Here is a 13,329-nt window from a genome sequence, read left to right on the forward strand (position 1 = left end):
GGATTCTAACTCGGTTCCTCTCCAGGTCCTCTGATCTGTGTTGGCTCAGTTTCACCAGCTGACTATAATGCTGTGCAAGTGGATTCCCTAGAGTCTTCGTCTGGGGGGAAAGTCATTCATTCCAATGATTTCACTTCTCACAAGGGGAAACTGAGGCTCTGAGAGGCAGGGTGGTATGTCCAGGGTCCCGCTGCCAAGCTGAGGGAGACCACGGGCTGTAACTGAGGCATCTTTCTTTCATACCTGGCCCCCGTTGGTGGCTTGTTCTCTGCCACTGTCCTGCAGGTTCACCCCTAGGCTTGGAACCATCGTCAGCTCTGGGTCTGGGTCTCCCCTTGCTTGTGGTTGATGGAGAAGAGATGGTGGGGGAACTGGAAACATGAGAGACAGCTGGAAGGGAGCCAGGAGCACTCAAAGGTGGCCAGAAAGGGGGTTGTCTGTGATTCTGGGGTTGACATGCATGTTCATGGGTGCTTTATCTGTTGTAGCATATAGACCTGAGCCTCCTGGGAGCCAAGTGGGGGATACAGAGAAAAGCAAGACTCAGGTCCTGGCCTGAATTTGCTGACAGAGCGGGTACCTCACCCTCAGACCTAGAATACTCCATGGCTGGCAGCCCTTCTGTGCCCTGAGGGAATGCCTGACCTCTAGATCTGAGCAAGGAACAGTACCTAATGCTTCTGGCTTCAGGTCAAAGACCTGGAGTCTGTGAGCGCTGGGCTGGCATCTGGATCTGTTCCTCAAACTAGGTCACCTTGGGCAAAGAGACTCATTCGTTCATTCATTCATTCGTTCAGTGAATATTGAGTATGTACCATGGGTCAGACCCTGTGCTTGTGGCTGAGCAGTGAACAAGACAAAATTGCCATTCTCAGGGCCAGACAGACAATGACTGAATAGGGGAATGAAGGATGAGTGGTTGGATGTCAGGTGGTGCTGAGGGTTAAGCTGGAGCGGGGAAGGGGGACAGTGAGTACTTGGACCTGCACGATATTTGAACCACATGTGGTTCTCCCACTGATGGTTTGAAGTGAGATTGTTTATACCTATTTTCCGCATGAGGAAACTGAGGCTTCAAAGCCATTTGCCCAGAAACCCTCTGAGACCTTGCCAGACTTAAACCCCCATAACTGACAAATAAGTTTCTGCTTATTTGCTCCGTGCCTTTAACTTCCTAAGATTCCCCCCTGCCCTCCATGATAGGGTGTTCCCGGGCACTGGGGTGTCAGGTGTGGGTGCGAGGAACCCCCCCCCATTCAGCCAAACAGCCCTGTGGCCACGCAATACCCTTGAAGGCCGTGAAATCCTCCTTGACTCTGGTCCAGCCATCATGGCCAGCTAATGGGCAAGGTCTGCACTGGGGGTGATTTAATATGTGTGGAATAGGCCTTCATATCACTTGAGTCCCCAAGGCTTTGTCTGTGCCTCTGCCTGGCCTCCAAGTCTGCTGTGCCCTTGGCCCACATGCTCCTTGAGCAGTCTTCAGGGCCACCTCCCTGTTACTTGCTCCCCTGGTAGGACTGGGGGCTTCTCCTGTGCATGGGTTTTCCTCTTGTCGAAGCTTTGGGCAGGCAATTTCTAGGCACTTATTAACAAGAGGAAATGTCAAGCGAATGAGCTAGATGCAGCTCATGCCAGATCGCAGCTGGCCTCATTTCTGGCGGGGCAGGTGATGATTTTGCTAGAGCCCGTTCCTCTCCAGCAAGCAAAACCTCAGGCCCATGTACATGGCCTCCTCAGAGTCAGACGTGGAAGGAGGGTGTGTGAGGAGTCTTTCGCTGATGGGAGCTGAGAAAGACAGTAGAGGTCAGAGCACATCAGAGCTGCAGGAACGTTAATGATGACCTGGCCCAACCTGTTTGTCAGATAGGTAAGCAAACATAGCTCAGAGAGGCCAGTAACTTGCCCAAAGTCACACAGCAAATTGGTAGCAGAGTCAGAACTTGAACCTGGGACCCTTGCTTGCTAGTGCAGGGTGCTCTCCATGTCTCCCCTCCTCTCTGTGCTCACATCTTCAGCTTCCAAAGGATAGCTAAGTCTACAGCTCTCATCTCACATCACCTGCTAGAAAGAGAAATGTGTTGTAGTTTCCTGAGGAGGGGTCTAGATATAAGATGTTACAGACTTGGCTGGAGTTGAAGGGGTTTCTTCTAGCCTATCCTGGCCTGTTCGGGGCACAGTGCAGTGACACTCACAGCTGGAGACCGAGCCACGTCTTCCAGCCAAGGATCTCTTATGGAGCCTAGGAAGATGCTGCAGTGAATCCTCTTGTCTGGCACCCTGTGGATTCACTATCAAGCCCACTGGAATGCCTGGCAAGACCAGCCCCTGATCACAGGTTCTCTTATGGCCTCTGGCCAGGCCTGCCAAGCCTGGTCTTGTGTGGCAAGTCAGGCGGGCAGACCCTGAAGCTTAGAGCTGGGGAAGTCCAGCCAAGGCTCCAACTCCCTCGGTGTGTGGCTCAGGGACAGCTGGGACTTGTCCAATACCACATGCTCGTCTGGGGCGGGACAGGGCTTCTCCTATGGTGCATTTTGACTTTAAGCTCTTTCCACTTCTCAGCCTGTGGGGAGCAGGGAGCAAAGTGGTTTCCAAATGGAGAAAATGAGGCCAAAACAGGTGAAGGTTCTTAGTGGTGGTGATGCTGTGAGCTGGGGGTGTGGTCCCCAGTCTCCTGGACTTGAGCTGGAGCTGTCCCAGGGCTGTTGGTGACCTTGGAATCCTGCTGAGAACTCTGCCTGCCTCTCTCCAACTTGCTCCCCGAGGTGACTCTTTATGGGTGGATTCCCGGTTGGATATCAGCAGGCAGGGTGAAAACATGCTCAGCATCATGAGAAAAGGGGACTTGGACCTCGGGGGTCCTTCCCTGTCGGCACACTCGGAGAGCACGCACCTTCTAGAAGAGAATACAGGCCGTGCCAAGTGTCGTAGGGAGGATGCAAGTCAGACTTGCGCAGGAACTTCTCAACTTTGGAGAATGTAAACCCTGTAAAGAGGGCTCCAAGGTCCTTCTGCAGGCTCTTCTTAGAGGTTATTATGAATTCCCATTATCGGTACCTGACTGGCATGGGATGTCATATTAGAGTTTACCAGAGATGGAATTACAAACATCTCACCTCTTCCTCAGCCCCCACGCAGTTGGGCAGGTGAGTTGTTAGGTGGGTTGGGCAGGACTGACCATTTTGTGGGCCAGGATGCTGAAGGCCTTCAAGACACAGCAGAACTTCTGATCCTGGAGGCTGCATGCTTCCCTGCCCCTACATGCCACCTTCTGGAGCAGACTGTCAGGGCAGGCACTGCCTGGAGGCAGGGGAGTGGATGGGATGGCCTCCAGCCCTGGGCATCCTGCCGCAGATATGGTTAGAAGGACCAGCCTTGTTTTTGAGTCTATTCTTCTGAATTGTCGTAGCCAGGAAAGACTGTGGAGTCTTGCCCCAGATCTTGGTTCTGTCTCCTCCTGGGCCATGTTCTGCTCAAAGTATGAGGCATTCAGTTCTCCAGGGGGGCCCGACCTGGGGAAGTGGAGAAACTGCGTGGCAGGGCGCCAAGCTCATTCCTTGGGCCTCGGGCCAGCCTGCTGCAGCCAGGAGCTTGGGCCTGCGGAGGAAGGTCCCGCTGCTGGCCGGGCTGGGAGTGCACGGCGTGCACAAGTGGGTGCGGCCAGATGGGGGAAGCAGGCGGGGTGGAAGTGGCGGTGCGTGTTCAGCTCGGCAGCTGCCTCTCTGAGATCCAGAGGAACAAACATCAGGGGCCTGGGGCATGTGTCGGAACTGGGATGCCCCAGTGGCTCAACAGTGGAGGATGAGGTGAGCTAGTGGAGGGATGGGGCCTTGGGCAGGTTCCGGGCCTCCGTCTCCCCACTGGTGACTGAGGTGCCGAGTGTCAAGAACAGCTTCAGTCTTTCCATCTCAGGACATCTATGATTAATCCAGTCACAGATTTGTTCCGGCTCTCTTAAAGCCATATCTTTTTTCCAACTATGGTGATCTGAATTACTCTAGATTTCTAGAGGTTATCTGCTTGGATCCTCTGAAGAAAGGGAGACAAATTGGAGATGGGGCTGGGTATGGAGGCCACCAGGCACACATAAGCAGAACTGGTCCTGGGCCTCAGGAATGCCATTCCCACCTGAGCCTTAGTCCAGGGCTCTCGCGAGCCCTTGAGAGACCACGGGCTTGCTCTAGTCTATTCTGTGTGGTCAGTGTCCGTTCATAGCTAAGAGAGCTGACTCTGGAGTCAGCCTGCCTGGGTTCAGATCCCAGTTCTGCTATTCCACAGCTGTGTGACTTTAGACAAGTTCTCTAAGATCTCTGGCCCTCAGTTTCGTCATTTCTGAAATGGGGCCAATAATAGGACCTCTCTTACGGGGCTGTTAGAGTTTGCTGTTGCTGTCATTGCTGTCACCCCACCATCATCAACCACTGGCTATACTCAGGCTGCATTTTGTCCTCATATGTGCCCTCTTGGGGTTTTTAACCATTCTGACGGTCTCTCCTTTGCTTATGCCTCAGAGAGGTACCTTCCCATTGCTGCAGCCTCCATGTGCCAGCAAGGGCTCGCCCTCTGTCCAGCATCTCAGCTCATCCTTTCAGGACCCCTGATTGTAGAGCAGAGAAAGCTGAGGCTTGGAGGGGCCCAGGACTGGCACTGGGTTGCTCTGGTTCTAAAGCCTTGCAGGGGAAGCTGGCCCAGCAACTGGGTCTGAGAGGAGCCCTTGAGCCAGCCTGAAGTGGCCCTGATTGCAGACCTGTGGGTTTGAGACCTGCCTGGTGGCTGCTGAGTGTGGATATATTGGACATTACACTCAGGATTGGTGCTAGCAAATGCTGTCAAGGTCTCTGTCTCCCCCTGGGCTACGGCGTTCCTGTACCTTGTGGAGCAGGCTGCATCCTCCCAGACCTTGACTATAGGTTGGGCCGAGCTGAGGGTTCTTAGAGATCACACCCCTCCCCACTAGCCCAGGCAGGACAGAGGGTCAAGTGAGGGTGTGCCCAAGGTCACACAGCTAACCTGGAGGGGAGCCCAGGCTAGTGTACGGGCTGTCTCTAGACGCTGGATTTGGAGAACAGAGCTTGGACTCCCCAGAGCCTTCCCCTTGTGGGCCATGTGGAGTCAGCCAGCATCTCCCTTGTCCCCTGAAGGATTGCCCTTCTCTCTTGCCAAGCCCCAACCCCAACCTCCAAAGGCAGAGGCAGTAACTCAATGCCTTCAGAAGCCTTCCCTGCCCATAGCCCACCCAGCTGATATCTCCTGCCTCAGGAGGTCAGAGGGCTCTCTATAGCATGAGCAAGAGAGGCTGGATTGGAATTTTCCAGGGGGGACCCCAAGGATGCAGGGAGAGGCATCTTAGACGGAGTCAGATGTACCCTCACAAAGACTTGACCTGGGGATGCATGCAAGTGCACACCCATACGCACCCCCCACCCACGTCTGCCACTCTCTAAAACCAGGCAGGCACACATTAGAGCAGCTTCTGCCTGCCAGGATTGCCCTTGCTCAGCTCATACAAACATGGCATAGTTCAGAGAGGTGGGACGTGGGCTCAGCTCTGCCACAGATTTGCTTTTTGGCCTTGACCAAGTGACATTTCCCTCTCTGAGCCTCAATTTCTCCATCTGTCAAATGGGACCAATAACCTTCCCCTCAAGGGTTAAGGCCAAAGTCAAGTAAAGTTTTGCATGCAAAGTCACTGGCTTGGCTCAAATCTCTTTAGTCTGTTCTCACTTCCTCCTTTGGGTGTCTGAATGAAGCCACACCTCCTAAAGGGTCTGTATCAACGCCTACCCTTCTGGTCCAAGAGGGCTTCCTGGCAGAGGGCGGATTTGAGGGGAGTAGTATTCTAAGCAGGGCAAAACAAAGGCCCAGATGCACACACAATTCAAAGTCTCTTTGTTCAGCCATTGTAGACTTTGTAATTTGGTTTGGGTTTTGTTTTTAGCTTCGGTCTTTCTAGTTTAATCTACTTACTGGATTCCCCTGGTAGTGTTAGAAACCAGAAACAAATTACCCTCTGTGAAGCATCTTCACTGTTGGAACAGCTCAGGCACCCACTTGGTCAGAAAAACATGTGCTTTGTTTTTTTATTAAATTTCCCTGGAAAAACAGTGATTTGAATTCAAGGAGGGGAGGAGAGCAGGTTTCCCTGAATTCCAAGCTCGAGGACTTTCTTCTCCTTTTGAAGTAAAATGGAGTTGTGCCCCCTCCTCGGCCCCCAGAAGCTTCCCCCACAGCTGATGTTTTTCCAGCTGTCTGCCTCTCCAGAGAGCATGGAGTGGGGTCAGGGAGGGGGCGAGAGGGCCAGACCTCCGGGGCCGGGCAGCCTGGCCTCTCTCAGCTGCCGAAACTCACCTGTGGCTGCGGTGCTGAAACTCCCGATCCGTGTGACTTTGGATGATGATCTCGGCATCCTTTCAGAGCCTCACTTTCTTTATCTGTAAAATGGGAATTGTGATTCCACAGGGTGGCTTTTGAGGAGCACTTCACAAAAATCACAGAAGGTCTGAGCTGGGAAATGCTGCAGTGGCCTTCCGTGTTTTAACCAGTGGGGAAACTGAGGCCCACAAAGTAAAGGGATATTCTTGAACCTCTCAGCGATTCAGCAACTGGTCCAGGCCTAGGCCCAGCTTCCTGACTGCCCCCGGCCCTGCCCTTGTCAGACCCAGGTCTCAGCATGGGGGTTGGCATTTCCATGCTGGGGAGCTGGGTCTCTTTTCTTTTCTAAGACTCTGGGTAGATAAGAAGAAGGTTCACTGGCCACGGGCTCCAGAGAAGCTAGTCCTTGGGAAGTCTTCATAGGGGGTGATTGTTGAGGGCCCAGAATGACTCGGGACCCCACAGCCTGCCAGACCCTGGAACCAGGGAGTGAGACTGCACAGATGTGTCCTGTGTCCCCTCCGGGTCTGGATGGAAGCCACTCGTAGGTATAAACACTAATCTGCCGATGTTTGCTCTTTCTCGTGCCCCCAGGGGTTTCCTGGAGACTTTGGGGAAAGAGGCCCTCCGGGACTGGATGGAAACCCCGTAAGTATTTCAAGTCTTTGGGAACAGGAAAGAGATTCAGAGCAAACACACAGCAGGCTTTAGGAACCTAAGCTTTAGGGTCAGGCAGACTTGGTCAGATCCTAGCCGGGCCACCTATGAGCTGGGTGCTCCTGGACAAACTGCATGATTTCTCTGAACCCCAGGCTCCTGTCTCCCATGGATTCCTTGTCCCCCCACCCCACCCCAGGAGAGCCCTCTAGCCCCCTGAGCCCCTGGTCCCAAAGCCCCAGGCTGTGCCCCATCCTCAAGGACTTAGAAGGTTCACGGGTGGCTCCCCACTGGCGAAGCCAGGACAGCTGCCCTCTTACAAAGCATCAGAAATGTTTATGGGAGGCAGCGGCCTTGGGAAGCAGATGGCTTGCAGGCCTTGTATGAAGGGAAGAGCCACATTCTAAAGAAATCTCCAACATAGATGTGTTTATAATTTGTAAATAATCAAGGCCATGAAGGAGCTAGGTCAGCCTGCCCCAGGGAGCTGAGCCCTGCCTCTCCCTTCCCATCCCAGGCTTAGGCTCAGGCGGGAGCGGAAGCTTGTTCTCCACCTTGGGGTACAGACCAGGTCCAGAGCTCTTTGGAACACCTGCCATGTCCCCCTATCTCTCTCGGGCTTCCCGCCTGTGCAGCTGTGCCCAGCTGTGCCCTGCGCAGAGGTGGCTACTGGATACATAATTAGCACCTGATGACATGCTCTTTTCAGTTCCATGAATGTTCCCTGAGCCTCACCCAGCTGGGGCTGACCTCGGGGCTCCCTGGGGGCACTGAAGCCCTGGCCTCAGAGCCAGATGAACCTGGGTTTGAATCCTGCTGCACCCCTTGTCAGGTGCGGAAGCTTGGACAAACCAGTTCACCCACCTGCATCTCAGTTTCCTTACCTGTAAATCATGGGGATCAGAATGCTGGCCTCACAGGGCTGTGGTGAAGTGAAGTGAGAGAAGACAGGGAGGTGGTACGTCCACAACAAGGGTTCACTGGATGGAGGGGTTATAAATAATAGGTAATAATGGGGCCCATTTCCTGCCCTGAAATGGGTGGGATCGAAGAGGCCCAGGTGCTGTCGAGGAGAGAGAGAGAAGCAGGGAAGACTCCTGGGGAAGGATGTCATTGGAACTGGGATGAGGAAAGAGGTGGGGGACACTGCAGGTGGAGGGCAGAGCAGTGGCAAAGACACCGAGAGGAGAAACCAGTCTTTCCTTCTGTGTAGCAGCTACTGGGTTAACTGCCATAAAGTGTGACATCATCCTGGAAGTGCCCTTGGGGAGGGGCAGGGACGTCCTTGTACTCATGGCCCAAAGGAGCGGGAAGAGGACCTGATGAGTGATCCTGGCTCTGCCACACACTTGAGTGACCTTGGACAAGTCACTTCCCTTCCCTGAGCCTCGGGTCCCTCACTTTAAAGCCAGGGAAGCTCCTCACCTCCTCCTCTTCATCTCGGTGGCTGTGGTCATGACCTCCCTCCAGTCTGGGATCGCGCAGATGAAGGAAGGCACACCCCTGGAGGATGCTGGTGATTGATAATCACCATTTCTAGAGCCCCGATTTGTATTCACACCTTTGCATTTTGAACTTGATGCAAACCCCTCTTCTACCTGTCTTTTCTGGTGCAAGCAATTGAAGGTCCATTTTTTTAAAGGCGAGGAAACAGAAACTTGCCCACTGCCACACACGGCCACATCTCCTGACTCCTGGGCAAGAGTTCTCCAGCCTCTCAGAGGCCCTGGGAAGCCCAAACCTGAGACCCTCCTTCTGGTGCAGACGTTGGGGGTGGGGTTCTGTGCAGGCCCCAGCACCTCCTGGCTGAGAGGGAGGGAGGTCGGCCGGTGGCTCTCATCTTGGAGCCCTCATTACTGTGTTGTTTCCTCGCACTTGACCTTGGGAAAATTGCTTAAGCTTTGGAGTCTCAATGCTGCCGTCTGTTCAGCGAGAGTGAAGTGAAATGCACGGGGTAGGCACCCTGCACGTCTGTGTAACCATGATCAGGATTCTGCCTGTTCTCTCACATTTACGATCGGAAGATACTGGATTTGGAAATCTAACCTCCCCATTTTACAGCTGTGGAAAGTGATGGCAGAGGGGGAAGGGTCTCATTCAAATTCCAGTCCAGGCTTAGGAGAATCAGGAACAGGGAAAGGTCAGCTCTGAAGGATTCCGCCAGGTGCCCACGTGGAGGATGGCGTGGAGGGAGTGGCCTGGAGGGAGACAGAGCAAGTAACCACTTTGGTCTCTCTCTATTTGCAGGGAGAACTGGGCCTACCAGGGCCCCCAGGAGTCCCCGGCCTCATTGTAAGTACACAGATGCCTGGAGAGGGGGAGGACTGGGGGCAGGGTGTGGGGAGCCAGCCACGAGTCCTCCTGAAAAGGCCTCTCTCTCATCAAACCCCAGGAGGAGCTGGGGGAGCAGGACAGACCGGTCTGGGCAGGGTGCTGAGGGAGGAAAACCCTGCTGTGTGGCCTTAGGTGGATTACCCACCTTCTCTGAGCCTCATTCTTTATTAGTTAAATGGGAATGGGTGCTTGTAGCATGAGACTGCCATGTACTTTCACACCTGCTGCCTGTCCATCGCTCTGCAAAAAGGTCTAGGCAGGTGGTAGCGTGCCCATTGGACAGGTAAGATGCTTCAGGCCCAGAGGAAGGAAGTGACTGGCAGAGGAGCTAAGGCTCTGGACCTTCATCCTTTCCAGAGAACTGACTTTGGAGCCAGACCACCTGAGTTCAAGTCACAGTTCTGCCACATCCTAGCTGTGTGACCTAGACCAAGTCACTTGCCTTCTCTGAGTCTTAGTTCCTCATCTATAAAATGAGGATGATGGTAGAGTCCTCTTGGGGTGGTTGTGAGGATTAAATGAGGCATATCTTTGGTGTAAGGTCTGGTACTCAGTAAATGTGCAATTAGCAGAAAATAGTTATTTTAAAATATTATTTATTGTTACTATCTCCTGATGTGTCCAGGACTGAGAGAGGTCTGGACACAGGGAGGTGGGAAGCAATCTGACCTCTGACTCTATCCATTGGGGTAGGCCTTGTGGAGTGGTGCTATTAGCCAAAACCAGGGTCTCCCCTGGGCATTCAGAGGGTGAGCTTGACCTTGGGCCCAGCCCCCAGGGCCAGTGACAGGCCTGAGCCTGGAAAGTGACTCTGGGAGCTTCCTCAAGGGTCTGATGCCCCTCTGCTATGTCCTTTGGGTCATTCCTCATGGGGTTTGAGCCTGGAGGGTTCACACAAGTAGACTGGTCCCTAATTTGACAAATGGGCTGCCAGCTTTGGCTACTCCAGCAACTGTGCCAATAAATTCTATTGAGAAGGAGGCTGGAGAAGGCCCTGGGAGAATTGAAAGCCCCCTTATTCCGGGGAGACCTGTCCTGGGAAGAGGGCCCAGAGGCTCCCATTGGCAGTGTCTCCTGCTCAGTTGGGTGGGAGCAGAACCAGGTCAGGGAGGGGTGGAGGTCGGAGCAACCTGCATCTGAACCCTGGCCTCACCTCCTCCTGGCTCTGTGGTCTTCAGTTGTGGCCTCACTCCCTGAGCCTCGGGTATCCACTCTGTGAGATGGGTTCTTTGTGCCAGCTCCTATTCAGACCACGGGTATACCCAGTCCAATCCAGTCCCATGGTGAAGAGGGCAGTCCCTGAAACCAGATCACCTGGGTTCAGATCCTAGCTCTACCACTCATTGAATTATAATTCTGAGCAAATTTCTTAACCCACCCTGTGCCTCAATTTCTTCATCTGTAAAGTGGGGATATTAGTGCCTAACTTGGAGGAATTTTGTGAGATTTAAAGAAGCTAGTACAGACATAACATTGTAAACTGACTATACTTCAATTAAAAAAAAAGATAAGCTTTGACAATAGAGCTGAAAGACTCAGGAGAAAAAAAGAAGCTAGTACATGTGAAGTGCCTAGCACATAATAAATGCTCAAGAAGGGCTACTTGTAATAATAATATACTTAATAATAATAAATTTTTGCTATTATTTATTAATAAGTTAATAGATAAATTAATTGCTGTCAATAAATAATAACTATCATCATCATCATCATTTTACACACACACATAAGAAATTTTATGGCTGGTAGCAGTCATCTGGGTTGCTGCACTGAGTAGGAGTTGAAAGTCACAGTGGAATTTAATGCGACAGAGTGCTGTGATTGACTGATGTCTGCCTTGGTTTGGGACAAGGAAGTGTCAACACGTGAGTCATACATTTGTCAGCCCTGATGTCCTTTGCTGAGCACCTTTTCTGACACAAGGCACTGACCTAAATGCTTTGGAAAAAGAGACATGCAATGCGTGTTAGAGAATCTGACTTTATGAGGCTCTCAGAAGTCTTTTAGTCCAACTTTCTCTAAGCTCAGTGGGAGTCCCTTCTGGAACGTCTTGGTCATATGGTCATTAAACTCCAGCTCGAACACCGTGGTGTTGGGAGCTCCCTCCTGTGAAAGTCCCATCCACTTTCACAAAGCTCTCATTGTGCGAGGCTTTCCTGTGCAGTGAGCCCCACTCCTCTCCTTACCCCTGGGGGAGGTGGTTCAAGATGTAAAGATGGTTGTTGTCTGTTCTTCCCAAGGCTCTTTCTTCAGGCTATATGATCCCCATCCCCTAAGCTTTTCTGCAGGAATGTTTACATATCTTGGCTGTCATCCTTGGCCCACGCTCCTATTTGTCATTGTTGGCGTCCACTGGGTTGGATCCTGAGAGGGGCAAGAATATTGCTTGGCCGAATGCATGCAGATTCTGGACACTCAGACTATGCCATCACAGCCTTCAGGCCTCCTGACTCTTTACAAAGCTCCTTCCCACCGATGCTCCCCTTTGCTCTGCACAGTTAGGGCTGCCAGATGAAATAAAAGATGCCTAGTAAAATCTGAATTTCAGATACAATATTTAAAACACATTTATACTAAAATATTTTCTGTTTGATTGTTTATTTGACATTCAGACTTTAACTGGGCATCCTGTGTTTTTATTCACTCAATCTGGCAACCGTATGTGCAGTATCTCTTTGGAGAATCCCACTGGGCAGATGGGCATATCGAGGTGCTCGGTCAAGGTCACGCGCAAAGCAGGAGAGGATGGAGGCATGATCGGGGGCCATGTCTCCCAACTCCTAGTCCAGGGCAGTCCTCTTCCTGCCCCTCTTCTGAGCAGCCTGAGCTGGGGGTGAGTCCCAGGCATTCCTGCATTTCTCAGGCCCTGCGCCCCCTCCTCATGCCCCTTTCCAAAGAGCTGATGCCCACCTCTTGCCCCGTGTCTTTCTCTGACCACTTTCAGCCTGAATTCCCCCTGTTTTTAAATTCCCTTTGGTGCCAAAGTGACATTCCCTTTTACCTTGTGCCTGGGGGGTGGGAGTTACAGGGCTGGACCTGAGCTCTCACCAAATCAGCACTGCTCTTCAAGCCAGTGCCCTCTCCCACCCAAGGCACCCAGTCCACTCCCGCCCTGGGTTTTTGGGAACAGCAGCTTCTGTGCCTGGGGAAAAAATTGTCTCCCCTAAGAGTTGGAGAGGAAAGGAATTTTCTAACCGGGAGCTAAGGGGAAGAGGGATTGTGAGTCACCTACGGTTTTCCAGAGGATGTGGGTTTTTTTTAGCTGAGCAAATGGGAATTCCACGTGCTGATAATCATTTTAGTGGAGATTCAGATTTATTCAATGCTTTCTGTCTAGTCAGCTGAAGCAATTTGCATGCAGACTGAAGCTGAAACTTCCCCTGTCCCCTGAGTCCTTGCAGGCAGGAGGAAGGGCTGGAGAGGACAGTTAACATTTACGGAACTTCTGTCTGCTCTGCATGTGCTTGACACGCATTAGGCTGGGAGCCTTAAGATGCTTGAGGCAGATGACAGCAGCCTGGTCACCCAGATGGGGAGGCTGGGCCCAAGGTCACTAGCTAGGGACTTGCAACCCAGGCCTGATCCCATAAGCTTCAGAGACTGCCTTGAAGCAGCCCCCTTTGAGTAACTGAAACCCTTTGGCTGGCCCTCAAGAAAAGTGTGCCTGATTTCCGTATCTGCTCAACAAAGACAATTTCTGTCTTTTTTATTGACACAGAGGGAATTTTGGCTCCTTCATTTAATGAGACCCAAAGAATATGTGATCTGGCCAAGTCCCAGCATGTGGGATATAGGGGACAAATCCACCATGTTTTGTCACTAAATGATTATCTGGCTTTGCTTCTTTGTCTATGAAGCGAGGTCAGGAACCCCAATAGCTGACATTTACCCAACCCTCACGTGCTGGGTCCTGTGCTAAGTATTTAATTATCACAGCAAGCCTCTGAGGGTAGAAAGTAGTTTTAC

At 52.2% G+C, this 13,329-nt stretch overlaps 1 protein-coding gene across 5 annotated transcripts in view; it reads left to right on the plus strand.

Annotated features, from left to right (window-relative positions):
* COL27A1 (collagen type XXVII alpha 1 chain) overlaps positions 1-13,329 on the plus strand; it is a 143,763-nt gene that overhangs the window by 51,599 nt on the left and 78,835 nt on the right. For all 5 annotated transcript variants that reach the window (XR_012506525.1, XM_074362071.1, XM_074362070.1 and 2 more), the window contains 2 exons: positions 6,967-7,020; positions 9,277-9,321. Coding sequence is in view for 4 of the 5 variants with exons in the window: in XM_074362071.1 (XP_074218172.1) it covers positions 6,967-7,020; positions 9,277-9,321 (99 nt within the window). In the remaining variant the exon portion in view is untranslated. The remainder of the gene's footprint in view (positions 1-6,966; positions 7,021-9,276; positions 9,322-13,329) is intronic.

Source organism: Camelus bactrianus, chromosome 4 (genome assembly GCF_048773025.1).
Source record: "Camelus bactrianus isolate YW-2024 breed Bactrian camel chromosome 4, ASM4877302v1, whole genome shotgun sequence".
In the NCBI taxonomy this organism is placed as follows: Eukaryota; Metazoa; Chordata; class Mammalia; order Artiodactyla; family Camelidae; genus Camelus; species Camelus bactrianus.